A 17,541-nucleotide genomic window follows, 5' to 3' on the forward strand; every position below is an offset into this window, starting at 1 on the left:
TTGTCCCGAGTGGCAGGGACTGCGGTGCCTGTCAGCACAGTCCTGCCCAAATGAACCCGTCTGTTAGCGCTGGGGTAGCGACACACTCGATGTGTCACCTCAGCCCTGGCTCGGGGCACAGGGAGCACGTGTCACCAGTGATCTGGAGGTGCTGGGTTACATGAGGATGCTCGTGAAAGAAAGGGAGAAACAGAACAGGATTTGAGGTGCTGATTTTAACCTCTGTAGGCATCAGGACAGGGATGGGCTTGGCTGCCTCAAATCCTTCATGTGCACACAAAAACCCTCTTTCCTTTCCTCTGCGGGGTGCTGGAGAGAGAGTGCCTGTGTGCACAGTGTGTCAGCAGCTTCGCTCAGCACCGACATACATCAGCTGGGGTAAGGGAACCTCCCAAACACCCACCATAACCACCTTCTTTCTGTTCCCGAGCAGAGGCGCCTCCGTCCTACGAGCAGAGCTGCAGCAATGCCAACTCCAGCATCAGCAACGGCAACTAGCCCACCCTGCTCCGAGTCCACCGGCGCTGCGCACCCTGGGCGCCGCGGCTCGCCTGCCCACTGCAAAGTCTGGGACAGCACAAGGCGTCCTCTCATCTCTGTGGCTGCTCGGTGGGGTAAATGACACATCCCGGCCTGGGCTTTTTATATCTCTCTCTAAGAAAAGTGGGGGAAAAAAAACCAAAAAGGGCAGCCAGGGCAACCCGTGTGTGTGTAGGAGAGGTCTGGGAAACCAAACCCTCTCCCGCTGCTGCGCCAAGAACTGGTTTTGCCCCGGGGACGCCCGCTGCAGCAGCCTGTGTTTAGAGTACTGTAGTCAACACTAACTGCTTTACTATCGAAGCACCTGTGATGCCTTATCTGAAACACTCCTGACTTGGCATGTCTCCTCCGTGGGTGAAGGCTGGGCTGTGTGGACTTTCTCTTCTCTTTTAGGGGCCATATGCTCTGCAGAAATGGTGTTGACAGCCCTTCCTCCTTGTCCTATAGGTCCTAAGGGTAGCTGAAACAGGAGATTTCTTGGAGTAAACAGGTTCGGAAGGTCAGGGACTTTTAAAAAGCCAAAAGCACAAGCCCTTGCTGTACCTGTGTTGTGGGGTGAGTGACTGGCAGCCTTTGGTTCTCTTGGCCCCCACAGCCTGTGTGTGGTGAGAGCAGCGAGGAGCTCACTGGGGCACCTGCTCATAATCCAAGAGCCCTGGTGAGCTGTGGGGGGACAGCCCGGTGTCACCAGGGGGTGCCCACCAGCTTCTGGCCCTCTTCAGCAAGGGCAGCTTGTCGGGAGCCCTGTAGGAGAGTCCATCCTGCTCGCTGCTCCACCGCAGCGCCCGGGATCAACAGTTTGGTCGATCTGCAAGCAGGGGGACCCGATCCCCCATGTCCCATCTCCCACCCCGCAGGGTGCCCTCTCCATCCAGCTGCCGCTGCCTCCAGCGGGTCAGAATTATGTGACAATCAAGTTAGAAAAGTCTGTCCGATGCTACCTCTGAGTCTGCCCAAGGACCCTGTCCCTGGAGCCCCTTCCCTTGGGGACAGCCCTCCCTCGGGGCTCATCCTGGCGTCTCGTGCAGGTCTGCGCTGCTGAGCCAGCGCACGAGGGGAAATGTTCCCTCCATACACTGGTACCAATTTATCACTTGTCTCCTGAGCCTTCTCGAGCCACAGCAGGATGGGAAAATGAGGGAGTGGGAACACAAACTGGTGCTCCTCATTTACCACCTGGACCTGGCAGGTCGGGGGAAGAAGCTGGTGGATGTAAACCAACATCTTTCTTTTGCGCTTTCCCCCCCCACGCCTTGTTTAGCTTGTTTCGTATTGACTGCCCAAGCTGAGGAAACCACAAAGCAGCTACGTAAGAGCCTCAGGCATCCAGCCACGCAGAAATTGTGGACTGCAGATCTTTGGCACCTCTGAGAACTGGTCTCCAGCTGCCCCATGCTGGGCAGGCAGTAGCTAATAAACCTGTGGGGAGCACACAGCCTTTGCACAGCCCTGGCAGCAGCTGGGGATGAGCCCTGCTTTGCACTCTTTCTTTGCAAATGCTTTTTATTTTATTTTATTTTATTTTTTATTTTAAGTGTTGAACCGCTTTAAGGATAGTGTAGAGAAGGTGCCCTTCTGAGCAGTGCTGGCACAACATGCACCAATGTTGATAGGATGATTGTCATTGTCCCTGAATATATATATATATATATATATATGAGATGAAGTTTTGTTTTTAATGATTGAATTCATAAATACAAATTTTAATGCTGTATTTAATAAATTATTCTAAGAGAAACGCTGTGCTTTTTCATCCATTCCTGACGCTTCTCCATGTGCCCATTCATGCCAAATCCAGGAATGCACCTTGCTGATTTCTTACAAAATGAAGCGAGCTTTGTGCTCTCCAGGGAAGGACGGTGACCTCTGCCATGGCAGCTCGGGGGAGACAAGCACGGGGCAGCCTGATCGCGGTTCCACGTGGTCGGAGGGAGTTTGGCATGTGGGCTCAGCTCTGGCAAGAGGAGCCGCTGCTCTGCTGCTTCCCCAGGCTGTGGTGTGAGCCAGTGGCTCACGGGTCCTGGACGGTGCCTCTGCCGCCCGAGAGCTGGGGTGGTGGGGAGGAAGGGGAGAGCGGACTCTCCCTTCAGGAGGATGGAGATGGAACAGCCAAGGTCTGGCTGCCAGGGCTGGAGACCACCAGCCTGTGCCTTCTCCTGAAGAGCCATTTGGAATAAACTTATTTAAAATGGAAGAAAGCTCTTCCCCGCACCCCCAGTTTGGTGATAGTGTGTCTGAAGCGTGTAGGTGTTGCCTAAACGTTGTCATTGTGAGTAACCTGAGGTGTGATCTGTGTCTCGCACTTGCGGTTCCTTCTTCACCCTCTGCTCAAGTCGTACATCTGCCCAGCTTTTATTATTATATTTAGGGCTCTCTGCTTTGCCCGGTGGTCTGTTTTGCCATGAAAAGCATGCTTGATACGCAGGGGGTCCAAGGCAGGTGTGTTTGTTGTAATGGTACATCTCTTCATCCCAGTTAGCTGACCCTGTTTCTCCTGGCTCAGCCCATCGCTCCTTGCTGCCAGCAGTACATATCCTTCCTTTCAGGCCTCAACCCAAATCCTTCCATGCCTGTAGGACCATTCCTGTGCGCTGTCAGTGCTTCTGGACGTGCTGGGCTGCAGAATCCTGACCCAGCCGGGCTGTGGGAGAGGAGCCTGGGCTGGCCCTGCGTTCCCGGTTCCTTGTTCTCCAGCCCTGCAGCTGAGCCACTGGTGATGTGTCCAACCCGTGTTCTTTGGCTGGGGAACTTGAATGCTGTTTGGTCCGTGGCCAGAGCTGCTGGGATGCCCTTCTAGACCCCCATCCAGTGTCCACCCTCCTTTAATGTTTACAGTTGGGAACGCACCATTCACAGTGGAGTCTGTGGAGGGGCCAGCAGCATCTCGCACAGCTCCTGCCCTGTGCTTTGCAGTGCTCACCCCAATATTTGCTACAGACTGGTCCTTCGGCACCTCTTGCTGTACAGTGTCCCCTTTGCAAAGCAAGGAGCAAGTAGTCATGTTCTTCTTCACTGGTCAAGAGTGTCCATCACCACCGGCTGCTGTGCAGGGAGCAGGAAGTTGACCTCACGATGGTCCTTGTTGTGGGTGCGAGGACTGGGCACAGCTCCTGCCAGGAGAGGCCTCTCTGAGACCTCTGGCTCTGGCCATCACCCTGAGTTTGTCTCTGAAAAACCTCACAGACACAACGGGCAAAACTCTGCTTTCCAACGTTCCTGCTCGGAACGTTCCTCACCCAGCCCCAGCGCTGTGCAGGGACTTGGAGCCTGACCTGAAGAACCTCGTTCATGTTTCACGGACCCTTTGAAACGGTCCAGGACCACGAGATGGAGGAGTTAGTCCAGCTCTCATTAGACATGCCCGCAGTCGGTTTAGGGCACAGGGCGCTATGGCAGCAAGTCCTTGGGATGGGCACGATGGGGCAAAACCCAACGTCTGGGGTGTGTGTCCCTGTCTCTCTCCTCTGGCTTCAGCCTCTTTAACTTCAGCACATAAGAACTCATTCATATTCCCAGCTCAATTTTTTTTAGCAACTGGTTTTGGTTTAGTTTGAAATGGGGAGGGGACGCAGTGGGGCAACAGAGAAGCTTGTGAGCTCATTATTTCCAAACTCAACATTCAATGGAAAATACTAAAAATATCATGTCTTTCTTTTTTTGTTCTTCATGGTTTTGTGCTTGTCCCACTCTCCACATGTGCTGCCTCCATCTTTTTGGCTTTTCCAGTGTTGTGTCGCACTTTGGCACTTGTCCCGCTGCCTGCAGGAGATGGGGAAGGGGACATGAGGGCTCTTTCTGCTGGGCAGTGATTCTTTTTGAGCTTGCTGCTCAGCTTTCAGTAGTTTTGTAACAGTATTTTCTGCTCGGAAGTTTTCCAGTTGAGCCAGCACAGGATGGGAGATAACGGATGTTCGGGGGCTCTTTGGGTTTTATTCTGTATTCCTGTCCACAACAGGAATGTCCCATCTCTCCTCCCCAAGAGAGACTGGGGGCGTAAAACCCCCAAAACTTGTGCCCTTTCTTGTACCAGTACTCGTGGCTGTAATTTACTCCTGTGGTTCTCTTTACAGATTTGAGGGTTTTATACAATATTTGTGATGGCTCTGTACAACCTGAGACTTTGTGCAATTTATTATTGGGTTTTAAGATGTAAACTAGCAGTTTTACACGTTTACCATGGCTTCTGGGGAGTGTTTTTCCCTCGGTTTTAACCCACCAAATGTAAAGAGCTGAAAAGCATAAATAAAGATCTCCTTTCTTAAGACCGTGGGTGCTTTTTGCTCGGCGCAAACGTGCGATGGGAGACGTCCCTACGCCGAGATCCTCTGGGAGGGCCTGGCATGGAGGGCGAGAAGTGGCCGTTGGCTTTCAGAGGAGGCGTCCACGCCTGCAGCTGAAGCTCCAAAGCTGGTTTATAACCGACTCCACAGCAAAACGGCTTCTCCAGCTCAGCGGGGAAGGCGCTGGGGTGCGCAGACCCGGCGGGGTGAGGTGACCGCTGACAGGGAAGGTCTGTTGGGCGCTCCCGGCCGGAGGAAGCACCGGGGCGTTGGGTTTGCCTCTTCCTGCCGGCAGGAATGCCGGGCCGCGGCCGGTCCCTGCGCGGGGCGGGAGAGGGCGATGTAGGCCCGGCCGGGCCGGGGACGGAGCCGCCATGGTGGAGGTGGCTGCTGGCTCCAGGCCGCTGGGCCTGCGCTCTGCCCCGGCCTCTGCGGCTCCTCTGGGGGATCGCAGCAGCAGCTCGGGAAAAGGGGGAGTTTGTCGTAACACAGCTCTTGTCCTCGCCCCACTCACGTTAATGATCGCGGAGCTGCAGGGTTTGAGGTGGGGTGAGAGCCGTTCCCACTGCTGCTTGCGAGAGCCTCTTCCCTTCCAATGGCCCAGGGAGGTTTGTCCCGGGGCGGCAGCATCCCCAGCTCCAGCTGAGGAAGGAGCCTCAGTAAGCGCCAGCGCAGAGGTGCCACCAGCCCCCTGTCCCCGTCAGCCACCCTGCCCCACCGCCCTCCCTCTCGCCGTGTCCCCAGGACCGCTTGGCTTGTTCGCAGGAGCAGGGATGAACGTGGGCGATTCCCTCCCTTGTTCCCGTGTCAGGGCGAGCATCCCCGGAGCAGGGTGGGCTCATAGCCCAGGGCAATGCTGGAGCTCTCCAGCCGCTGCTGTTTGTTGTTTGCGCAAGGAACGGTCACTCCATCCTGGGGGAGCGGAGGGGGAAGGACCCCATCCCTGCAGCACCCTCCTGGACGGGCTCAGCTCCATCCCCTGCCCCAGGCAGGGAGCGCTGGGTCCCCACACGGCAAGACACACCAGAGGGGCCTGGTTGGGGCTCAGGGGGATGTCGCCTTGATCCTGCCGGAGCCGGGGGAGGGGGCTGGGGGGTAATTAATTAATTAATTATGGCGGGGGCGGTGGGCGGGCGCTCCCCCGGCGGGTCCCGCCTCAGCCCCGGGGACTCTTATTTTGACCGCGGCGCGGCCGGGCGGGGCTGCCGGTGGCTCCTTCCGCGCCCCGGGGCCTCCGGCTCTTGGTGTGTGTCGGGGTCTCTCGTCCCTGGAGCCTCCGCACCCCGTTCCCCGGTTCACTGGGGGGCAGGAGCGGCCGTGGCTCAGGCCTGGGTGGGGGCTCGGGGGTGTCAGCCCAGCGGGGGGCGATGGGGCAGTTACGGGTGTGTGGGCGCTGCTGGGTGATCTGGCAGCGTCGGGGTCACTTTGTTGTTGCTTAGAGTGGATCTGGGGATCAATTTCTTCCCCAAAGGGCTGTGGGGCATTGGAACAGGCTGCCCAGGGCAGTGCTGGAGTCACCATCCCTGGAGGGTTGGACAGACGGACATGAGGTTGTCAGGACATGGGGCAGCGCCAGGGGTGGGGTGACATCTGGGCTCTGATCTTGTGGGTCTTTTCCAACCAAAATGACTTTATGATTAAAAACTTAGGCCAAATTCTAAGTTCCCTGGGTTTTTGTTGCCACTGCTGCTCCCTCCTGTGCCCCATCACCCCGAATCCTCCTGGTTTCACGGAAAGCACCTTGTGGGTGCTAACAAAGCTGTGCTGGGGATGGGGCACCCGCACTGCGGGGGTGCTGGGGCAGGCAAGGTGGTAACCCCGGCACCACACCGGGGGTTGTGGCGCACGTCCCCAGGAGCAGGTGGTGCCCGTGGCCTCTCATGGCTCAGAGCAAGAGTCTGACTGCAAAGCAAACAAAGCCATGTGTCCATCTGCTTATAGAGAGGAACCAGGAGTCGGTGTGGGGCTGCGGGAGCCGTGGAGGGAAGGGTGTTCCTGGGGAGAGCTGATAATGAAGGTGTAAATTGACATCAGGGCACTTAAATGCTCCTGTTTCCCCCCAAGGCACACACTCCCCTGCCCGGGAGGCAGGTGCAGCAGTGTCTGCTGGTCCCTGTGTCTCCCTGGTGTGGTTTCCCCGGTGGCAGCGGTTGTGGGGCCGAGGAGCCCTTGGAGGTGTTTGTCACCCCCCTTGCGGTATCTTCTACTTTACAGCAGAGCTGTAAAAGAGCTAATTGTTTTGCAATCATGGATTTATGGGCCTGGGCATTAGGAGGGGCCTGTGGGATTGGGGAGGATGAAAGCAGCTATTGTGGGACCCTTGGGCCAGGACGGGGAGCAGCTGCTTCCCCCAGCCCGTCCAGCCCTGGCTTTAGCTGAGACAGACACCTGAGACCTTGTGTGCACTAGGCTGAAAATAACAGAGAAGTGGGAGAAGCTACAAAAGATGATTTTTAAAGGGTTTTTTTTGGCAGGAGGACAGAGGGATTCTTTGACTTTTTCCAGGATCTTCTTGCACGGATTTTGTTTAGGTTTGTGGAAGAGTGTGGCTGCTGGGTGCTATTGCCACAGGGTACGGTTTGGGAAACTCATTATCTATTCAGTTAGGAGCAACTGATGCTCATTCCCCTCACACAGCTGAGCTGCTGCTATGGCTGGTGGGATGAATCCAATGGGGCGAGGGTCCAAAGCCGCCGTCTTGGGGGCTCTTGGTACAAATAGCGAAGGGTCTGTGGTCAGGGGGTGTCGATGTACGCTGTCCTCGTGTCACCCCATCGTCATCCCAGCTGTACGGCGGCCTCCAGATGGGCGCCGCCATGACGCCGTACGGATAGAGGCACCCCGCGGGGGCCGCCATGCTGCCGCACGCATGCGTAGTGGCCGGCGGAGCGTCTCCATTGAGAAGAATGAGGGGAAAGGGGCGGAGCCAAGGCGTGAGGAGCCGCCGAGGGGGCGGGGCTACGCTCCGGGGCTCCGGCCATGGCCACAGTGGATGCTGAGGTGAGTGAGAGCGGCGGCGTCCATCTGCCCGGGCGGGGGGAAGGAAGATGGGGGAGCGTGGAGTGGTATCGCCCAGGGCCAGGCGGGTTCTGTCGGAGGCCGGGAGGGGGGCCGTGCCCCCGCCGCCCCATGGTTCAGTCCAACTCCTCTGAGGGGAAGAATGTGGGAGCTGCTGCCATTGTGTGTAGGGGGGCCCGGGACTCTGTATAAGTAACACCCCTCCACGGTGAGTCAGTGGTATGGGCCATACAGGTTTCGGGGTTCCCCCCCCAATGGGAGCTAGTGCGTGTGCCGGAGACGGGGGGAGCGCCATCCATGTTCCGGGGCTCCCCCCATGCGGCGCGGCGCCGGCGCGGCCCCATCCAGAGTCCAGGGCCGGGCGGGCGCGGCGGTAGCCGGGCCCCGCTATGAGCCATGCAGGTTCCCGGGCGGCGCGCACGGCAGCCGTGCGGGGGCAGGCATGAGCCATGCAGGGCCCCGGGCAGCGCGGCGGCCCCGGCCCGGCCCCCAGCCCGCCCCCGGCCCCGGGAGCAGCCCCGGCCGCGCCGCAGGGAGCCCGGAGCCGGCCGGGCCCGCCGCGCTGCCCGGAGCGCCCGGCGGCCCCGCGGGCGGGGAGCCCTGTGCCGTCCGGTGGGCAGGAATCGCCGGCTGTCGGGAGGCAGGAGGTGGCGGAGTTTCCTTGGGAGAGGAGAACTCCGAGTTTTTCCTCAGAAAACTCTCCCAAGTTTCCTCAGAGGCCGAGCGGGCTCGGTTCCCCTCGCCGAGCCGGGACTGGATCCCCCTTGGCCTCCCCTCGGTGAAAATAATAAATTCTCCCTCCTCGGAGGGTTCGGGAAGCCTGCGATGTGCTCTGGTTTATCGCTGTTATCGGTGGAGCGATTTGAAATGCTCAAGGTTTGAGGAAACACCGGAATTGCGTCCAAAATCCTCAGGGAAAATGAAGTTGGGCACATAATGACAATTAGCTGTAATTGGCCAGATCTCTAAGCGTCCCTGAAGAAAACACACAGCTCGACTACCCTGTAAAGTTACACGAGTGGCACACGGGGCTCGAATACCTGTTGAGTTTGTCGTGTTTCTTTATGCCGGGCTGAAACTTTTTCCCTGGTTTTGTCGGAGTACATAAACTGTTTCCATAAGCCTTTGCCCCCAGGTGCAGGTTGCAGCTGCTGAGCCTTCACATGCACAGAGAGCAACGGGGCAGTAACACAGGTGTATTGGCACAAACCGGATCAGAGCTGGGGTGAGCGGATGCTCCGTCACTGCAGTGCGTGCAGGTACCGCTCGGTGACTGAAAACAGCTCCGTTACACCTCTTGCTGCAGCTTTGTGTGCAATACGGTGCTCAGAGGGTTCCGCTGTCACAGGGAACTGCTGCCCTGCCTGGGGTGAAGTTTGTAGTGCAGCGACAGCAATGCTTTGTAAAGTGCGGCAAAGACAGCTTGGATTTATTACTCAGGTAGGATTCTCATTGGGTATTTTGTCCAGGGCTTTACTTATGCTTTCTGTTCCGTCACAACTGCGTCTCAAGGCCTGGTCCTGCTGCTGTTCCCTCTGGAAGAGGATAAGGTGTTAATCTTGCCGTGTGATAGAGGAATGAGCCCTCAGATGCTTCTGTGACTCCATGGTCCAGTTTTGCCTGGGTCCCTCTGTGCTTTCTGGGAGGATGGTGTGGCTGTGACCGGGGCAGGAGTTGGCTCATAACTCATCAACTCTCAATGTACAGGTTTGTCTTAACACTACTTAACGCCTTTTATTTTGGGAAGCATCTCCTGGCTGGGGCTGCTCTGCATGCAGAGCATTAAGAAACATTGCTCTTAAAATCAGGCTGAATAGCCACAGATGTTGCTGTGGATTATGGGGAGGGAACGGTGACTCATTTGGAGTTTAATTCCTCCCCTCCCCCATAAATTGTTAAATCTGAGGCCGGATCTGCCTTTGCTTACACCCCTCTGAGGCCGAGGGGAGGAAGTTGGTGTAAATCAGGCTGGAATTTGGAGACTGGAGGAGATGCTCTTTGCTCCCCCAGCGCTGATGGGGCAAAGCGAGGACTAACACCCACAACCGTGGTGTTCTGCCATGTGCAAGGTGGAGCAGAAATGAGGGATCATTTCACTTGGTGCAGAGGTGTGTTCCTGGGAGGAGATATTTGCTCTGAGTAAAGAGCCGGGCGGGTTGGAAGAGTCTGTGTGTCTCCGGGGAGTGTCCAGGCGCCCCTGCAGACAAAGTTGTTGGCAGATGGTTAACTCGAGACAAAAGTTTCCAGTACAGAATAGCTTCTTGTCACATCTTAGTGTGGATCTGTGAGGGAGAATCTCTCTGAGCACCAGGTTCTGAGCTCTGAAATTCTGCGGTTATTCTCTTCTCTGTGCTTTTAGAAATGGTTGAGCTGCCAGGTAAGTAGCCGTGCTGCAAGAACCATGGCACTGCAGAGCAGCCTGGCTTTGCTGTTGGTTTTCTTGAGCAGGTTTCTTATATCCAGTCCAGTTTGGTGCTTTTCCTTATTTTACACCTGCTGTGAATGCAGCGCTAAAGGTTAAAGTTTAAGGAACTGAGTTTGTCTTCCTCAGCCGGTTCTATGATAGTGCAGCTTCATTGAATTTGATGCTGCTACTCCAGTGTTTGCATCAGTTTAGTAAAGAGAATCACCTGCCTTTCCTAAAATGATTGTTTGGTGCGAGATTTCAAGCCACAGTGTTATTCCTCAGGCTTGTGCTAACGTCAGGAAGGCTGGTGCTGAGCGGGACCTAAGGCGTGTGTGTGGCTTTGAAAGAAGTGCTTCTCCTCAGAAGTCACACTGTGTTTTTAATCTTTTTTTTTTCCTTCCTATCCGTTCTGATCTGTAACATCTTTTTTTTTTCTTGTGGAGATGCAGCTTTGATCTGTAAAGCGAAGAGGCGGCGTGCAAGCCGCGCAGAGGACAGGTTTCCCCAGCACCCTCCGCTGAGCCTGGCTCTGCACCGAGTCCAGCGCCCAGCAGCTCCCTGTGGTTTAGAGGCGAGGACTCAATGGGCTGAGGGTTTTGCAAATCAGGCTTTGATCCTGGCTCTGGGCAGCCCCCAGTGAGCTCCCGACTGCAGGAAGGGGCGACACTCGCATGGCGTCAGAGCGCTTGCTCCCCTCGGCTCCCGGCTGGACGGGGGTGCTGTAACAGCCACCCAGCCAGAGTGAGAACAGGGAAAGCCGGGACCTAACGAGCGGTGTCTTTGAGCACGCAGATGATTTCTTCGGTTTCCCACTTTCTGTTTTGCAGGGGATGTGAAATCCAGCGCTTCTCTCAGGCCTGCTGGCCCTTCCTCCTCTCTTTTGCTCCTGCCAGCTGGTATCATGAGCGAGGAGAGGGCTTTGCCTTCCCAGGGCTGCTGCTTTTAATCCAGTCTGTGTCAGGAGCCCACGTCAGGAAAACTCAGTGTGTTTTAAACCCCATCATCATTTCTGCTTTGTGAGCTGTGTGGAAGCCTGCAGGACAGGTGTTTTCCTCGGTCTCCTTAGTGCAGCCAGGTACGTTGGTGCTGCATCAACACGAGAGTGTGAACACAGGCAAAAGGTGCGTGTTTCCAGGTGTTGTGTTAGATTTCTCCTGGGGAGCCAGGGTTAGCACGGTTTGCAACGCTTTAGCTGGGTCTTTGCATAAAGAAAGGAGGTTTTATTTCCCTTCTCTGACTAGAGACCTAGTAAGGAGAGTTTATAACTTTACCAGTTATATCAGCTACTTTGTTAAAACTGCAACCCACCCCTCACAAAATTTTAGCCTGTGTCAAATGTCATTTACTTTCTCCCATGCCAGGTGAGTTGTGGGTTGGCAAAAGCCCTTCGGGAACTCATCCTTTTCTTCCATATAGACAAACTTTAAACAATGACAGGATGGGCAAATACGTCTTCTGAAGTTGTAAGAAAGCTTTTCAAGTGCAGTTCAGTTGTGTTAAGATAAGGTGGCTGAGCCAATGTGACTGAAGGAAGCGTCCAAGAACATTTTGTAAGTCAAGGCAGAATTAAAGGTCTGGTTTATACTTTAAAAAAGCTCTTCCAATATAATTATGCTGGTTGCAGAGGATGATTTTTCATTTTTCCTTGCTGAAATAGTCATACTAATAGAAGTTCTTGCTGTGGATGTAGCTGTATTAGTTTAGAGGTGATTTTAGACCAGAGTAGCTTATTTTTTGCTTTCCAAAGCAGACGCTTGGTCTACATTTGAGGAGTTTTGCCGACTTAGTTATCTGTCCACAAATGCAACGAAATTGCTCTCCCCTCCACCATCGCTGTGTCAGCACAAGTCCTGGTCGAGATGCAATTACCAGCAAAAACCCCAACAACAAGAAGAGAAACAAACAAACAAGCAGCTCTTCTGTGGAGGGAACTGATTGGGGCTGTGCTGGCAGATAGGGCTGGGTGGCCAAACCAGGGAGAAATTGTTCCCCAGATCCAACCTCAACCTCCCCTGGCGCAACTTGAGGCCGTTTCCTCTGCTCCTGGTGCTTGTTCCTGGGGAGCAGAGCCCGACCCCCCTGGCTCCAAGCTCCTTTCAGGCAGTTCAGAGATCAGAAGGTCTCCCCTCAGCTCCTGTTCTCCAGCTGAACCCCCAGGTCCCTCAGCCGCTCCCATCACACTTGTGCTCCAGCCCCTCACCAGCTCTGTTCCCTTCTCTCAACTCGCTCCAGCACCTCAAGGGTCATCATGAGGGGCCCAAACTGACCCCAGGTTTGGAGTTTTGGCCTCCCCAGTGCCCAGTTCAGCGAAACAATCACTGCCCTGGTCCTGCTGGCCACACTGTTCTTGATGCACGCCAGGATGCTGTTGGGCTCTTTGGCCAACATTCCTCTCATTTTTCTCCAGCAAAGCAGTTGAGGCAGAGCAGAGCTGCTGCCTGGGGTCACTGGATCCCAGAAAAGGAGGTAAAGAGGGGGCTTACATTTTGTGCAGGACTGCGAGAGGTTCCAGGGGTCTGTTCGATGCTTCAAGACACGTTTTGCTGGAGGTTTCCTCCTCCTTGCCTGTCGCGGAAGCTGCTGAAAGGCTCACCTGGCTGTCTGCGCCTCAGGTGGGTCGGGGGAAGTGCTGTGAGTCCATCTTCCCCGTCCCCTTGGTGACAGCTGGTGGCTGGTTGAGGTGGTAGAGTCGATCTGGCAGGCAGTGGAAGGGTTTGCTGGCTTTGCTTGGCTGCCAAGCTCTCTCAAATGCATATAAACCCACAATAAACTGTACTTGGAAAAGCACTTGATGCTGCTACTTCCGCAGCTAAAATAGAAAGGCTTTCCTACTTTTAATTAAAAACTTTCAGCATAGGCAAAGTATCAAGGACATGCAGTGTATCGTCTTTTAAAGCAGGAAATATTCTTCCAAGGGGATTCCTGTTTCCTTAAGATCCAGACTGATCCCCACCATTGTCTTCCCTCTGTACCGGCTTGTTTTGCCTGAATTTCCATTTAAGATCAATATTAATAGTTTGTGACACAAACTGCCGACGGGTGCTGAACCAGGGCTGAGCCGCTCGTGTGTGCAAGGGCCTGGCTTGGGGCGGAGGTGAGATATGAAATATTAAATCCCTCCTTTTCGGTGTCACATCTCCAGGGCAAGCTCTCAGGGGCGGTGCTGAGCAGTGTCGGTTTAGGACAGGGAGACGGTGACCGGGATGGAGTGGGAGAGCAGAAAATTCAGGTCCAGTTCTGTTAGCATACGGATGATCATCCTGCAGAGACAGCGCAGGGCAGGGAGGGAAGTTGCAGGTGGTGCAGCTGGTGAGGAAGTAAGTATGGAGCAAGATAGCGGGGCTGACATGGGTAGACTCAAAATAAAGCCAGGTAAGTGACCTACCTCGTTTGTTAAAGGGAAATGTAAAATTGTGCCAACAGGGATAAAAATAAAGTGGTGATAGGTTCCTGGGTCAGGCAGGGCAGCACATGGCCCAGGAGATGGTTGTGAGCTCGCCGTGGCTGCAGCGTTCAGAGCCAGCAGCAGAGCAGCGGGGAATGAGCAGATGGGGTGAGCGCAGATAACAGTGGTGCCCACCGGCTGCACAGCGGCCCCGTCACCCCTCGTTTGGGGCACAGTGTCTGAGCCCAGCCCAGGAGGCGTTTGTGATGCTGCAGAAAAACGTGTCTGCTTGTGTTTCTTATTGCTGAAGAGCAGAGGAACGTGGTGGTTATTGCTTCTGAGAATGGGGGGCAGGCAGGATGGATGTGGGGGCCTGACCCACCCGTAGGGCTGATGGGGATGGGCACGTGGAGGGAGAATTGCAGCCCAGGTATCCAAACGCAACTCGCTGTGCTCTGGCCTTGCTTAGGGTAAGAGAAAAAGCCTCTGTTGTTCAGAGTGCTACTTCAGATTTTTAATTCATTTTAGAACTCGAGCGTAGATGTGCAGAGAAGTGTTTTAACATGTTAACTGGTGAAAGGGAGCCCTGGTCTCCCCAGGACTGTTGGCCATAACCTGCTGTTGCATTTGAACACAGCCCTCAGTGCTGTGAAATACACTTTTTTTTCCCCTTTCTTTCCCTTTTTAAGCATGAACTTCTGGATTCCTGAGAATCTCAGCTACCTTCTTCCTCTCCGGTCACACATTTCCAGTCCTTGCAGTTTCTGAGGAAGTTTTAATAGGTAATTTCTCCCAAAGGCTCAAAGCCAGAAAGCGAATTACCCAAATGTTTTATCCAACTTCAGCAGTAATTGGGGATGTTTCATGCTGCTGACCCAGAGCGTTCAGAAGCTACAGTCAGGTTCTCTCAAAAACCATAATATTGTTTCAAGAAGTGGGAAATTAAACACGCACACGGTAGGAGACTTAGAGAGGATTAATGGGTTTCAAAATTACATGCTTCACACTGCTGTTGATTTGGGAGTTGAAAGTATGCTGAGATATCAGGAGGTGGTTATTGAAACGTGATGTTCGTCTCTCTGGTGAATGCAGATGCCCAAAGGCCTTGGACTTAGAAGCCGTTTTTACCTCCAAACCGATCGTTGGCTCTGGTGTTGCCGTAGCCCAGCCCAGGGCTGAGCAGCTGGGCAGCAAAGCCATGTATATTCTTTACTGTTTCTGTGTAGTGTAGTTTATCCCCTCTTGGTTATCTCAGTTCCAGACTGGGAGGTGTTTGTGCTGCCTGTGGCTGAAGTTCCTTCCCTGTGGGTTTTGCTTTAGGTGCGTGGACGGGACGCACAAATTGGAGTTTCAGTCACTTGCGTTTTTGGCATCTGACAAATTAACTTCATTTTTTGATGCGTTTCTTACGTCCAATGGGGTAGGTAGCAAACTCACACCCTGGCAAATGTGGGTTTATCAGTGTCAAGAAGAGAGTATCTGTATTTGGGAGATGAAAGCATTAACCATCAGGCTGCGAGCTGATGGTTATATGATGGTTATGTGATGGTTATATGATGGTTATATGATTCCATCTAGTTGGTCTGCAGGTATGAACATAAACCTCCGTATTATGAGAATGTGAAGCATGAGTATTTTATTAATTGAGGAACATTATTAATATTTGATAGATTAAATCAACGCCCAGAAGGCTTATGCAAAAAGCACCGCTGCTGAGCTGGTGACCAAGGCATTAGGTGATGTTAATGGCAAACTCATTTGTAAACGAGTCAGCTCTGAGTTTTAAATGCTGAGGATCTGTGAATTTCATACATTTGAAATCCTTTGGCCTGTGGATTAGGAAGAGTATTTTCTAGTACTGTTTCAAATTAGTGCTTTAATGCCTCTTTAATATGCAAAGACGATTGTTTATAAGCAGGTGTCCTATAGGACCCGGAGACATCCCTGGGAATATTTCACCTCTTTTGCCGTGCTCCGAGGTGCAATAACGCACGTTCTTTACAGACGGCCTTGGGATGGGACGTGATATTTGCTTTTCCTGTAGTGCCAGACCCCGCGGCTCCGGGAGCGTGAGAGGTGCAGAACCACGCTGCCTTTTCATCAGCTCGTGCCACCGGTGAGCGAACAACCGAGCACGTTCGCTCAGGATTCATCTGCTTCCATTTCTGAGAATTAGTGCAGCCTCCAGCTTGCACCGTTAGAAAAGGCCAGCGAGGGGGGATCATATGCTGTCTTGGTTATTGCCAATTTGTTTTTCAGCCACTGTAAGTTGTGTTTCCCATCTTTTTTAAGATTTAGACCCGGTGTCTGTCGCACGCAGTGTATTCCGTGCCTGACTGCCACATTCTGGGGATTTCTCTGCAAGTTTTATGGTCTCCTTCCCATTGGAAGTACCCATCATAGTGGTGATGTGGTTGTTCTGGGTTTCTAAGGGTTCAGCAGCTTTTCTCATGCAGCTCTATTTAGATAGCACATTTCTGCCTTTTATTAAAAAATGATTGCTTTGATATCTTCTCAGATCCACGCCTGTAGACTATCCTCACAGAGGCTGTTTTATAGATGGAATTTATCTTTTGCCCCTGCGCAACAGCAGCCTAAAGTTTTACCCACCGCTATGGCTGCAAATGCTGGTGCTTGATGCAATTACAAGGTGCGTGTTACGTTGCTTTTTGCTGCCGTTCGTCCCGGAGTTTTGGCTCAGGGGCAATAACACACGACACAAAGATCGTCCTCACCCCCAGCCGGCGTCTGGGCTTTAAATACAAGTCCCGGTGTGACCCCAAATGCAGCCGGGATGTGGAGGAGAAGCTCCGGAGGTGATGAGGAAAGCGGGAGCTTTGTCAGGTCTGAGCCTTGGCTGGCGCTGGGAAGTTTTACCGGCCAACTTGCTTTTCTCCACCGGGGCCTTTGTTTGCAGCCACGCTTCTGATGAAAGGCAGGACCGGCAGCTCCTCCATTGGCTGCAGGAAACCACCTCCCCGCGCCGCACGAGCCCTGGAACATGCGCCGTGGCCGAGCGCCAGCGTGGATGCGCCTCGGTGGCACAGCCGCCCGGGCAGCTGCGGGCCCCATTCGGCCCCCGCGCTGCCGCTCCTGCCAAAACAGAGAAACAGCTGGGACGGTGGAATTTCCGTTATCCGCCTTGAAACACACCTACCCGAGACATCTGGCAGCGCGCGGGTTTGAGCCCGCGGCGCCTCTTTGCTCAGCGAGGAAGCGTCTGGGATATTCCCGGTGAGCTCCCGGGAGCAGGGAGGTTTGATACGGTTCCCCCGCAACGTGCTTGTGATCCAGCAGCACAGCTGAGACAGCAGCTTGAGGCCGATGCGGGCTCTGCCGGCAGAAATGTGTATTTTGCAGCCATGGCCAAAGAACCGATTGCAGGAGGCCCTGTCTGTGTGTATTTATACATTGGATGTCCAGGGATATTCTAAATTCTTTAAATGACAAAAAGTCCACTAGTGGAAGTTGGTGTGGAGCTGCTCCTGATGCAACAGCGTCTGATGTAAAGAGAAATGTAAATGGTGGCAGGAGGCCCCGTGGGTCCCGCGTGTGTTCCCCCATGAGTCGCGTTTCTGAGCTTGCACTGCGCTGGTAATGCTGATGCAGTTGCTGATTGCTGCCGAAGCAAAGAGTCCACACAAGGAGGTTAGACAGCAGTCCTTTTCCCTCCTGGGTGCTCATTAACATTTTCTTGCTGATGTATTATTAATTAAGCTAATTTTTATTGCCCTGTAAGTATAGCTGGTGATGCTGTGCAAGCACAAAACACAACCTGCTTGTTTCCCGGAGTTTCTGAAGTGTGTGTTGTACCATGTGCGGAAGGAGAGTATTGGAAAAACTGACTGTGCAGTTGAATATTGGAGTAAGGTAGATCTCTGGGTTTTGTTTCCTTTTTTTCCCCTCTTATT

At 53.9% G+C, this 17,541-nt stretch overlaps 2 protein-coding genes across 3 annotated transcripts in view; both read left to right on the forward strand.

Moving 5' to 3' along the window:
- Positions 1 to 4,802, forward strand: part of ARRDC1 (arrestin domain containing 1) — a 36,313-nt gene extending 31,511 nt beyond the window's left edge. Inside the window, exon 8 of the mRNA XM_065854111.2 lies at positions 434 to 4,802. Within this exon, the coding sequence (XP_065710183.1) occupies positions 434 to 498 (65 nt within the window). The 3' untranslated portion in view covers positions 499 to 4,802. The remainder of the gene's footprint in view (positions 1 to 433) is intronic.
- A 2,942-nt stretch (positions 4,803 to 7,744) lies between these two features.
- The window catches only part of EHMT1 (euchromatic histone lysine methyltransferase 1), a 113,358-nt gene continuing 103,561 nt past the window's right edge, over positions 7,745 to 17,541 (forward strand). The window contains exon 1 of one of the 2 annotated variants that reach the window (XM_065853573.2): positions 7,745 to 7,820. In XM_065853573.2, the coding sequence (XP_065709645.2) occupies positions 7,800 to 7,820 (21 nt within the window). In that variant the 5' untranslated portion in view covers positions 7,745 to 7,799. Of the gene's footprint in view, positions 7,821 to 9,452; positions 9,546 to 17,541 lie in introns of those variants that run through there. The other variant, XM_071817512.1, reaches the window with a different exon arrangement.

This window comes from Patagioenas fasciata, chromosome 20 (assembly GCF_037038585.1).
Source record: "Patagioenas fasciata isolate bPatFas1 chromosome 20, bPatFas1.hap1, whole genome shotgun sequence".
Lineage (NCBI taxonomy): Eukaryota > Metazoa > Chordata > Aves > Columbiformes > Columbidae > Patagioenas > Patagioenas fasciata.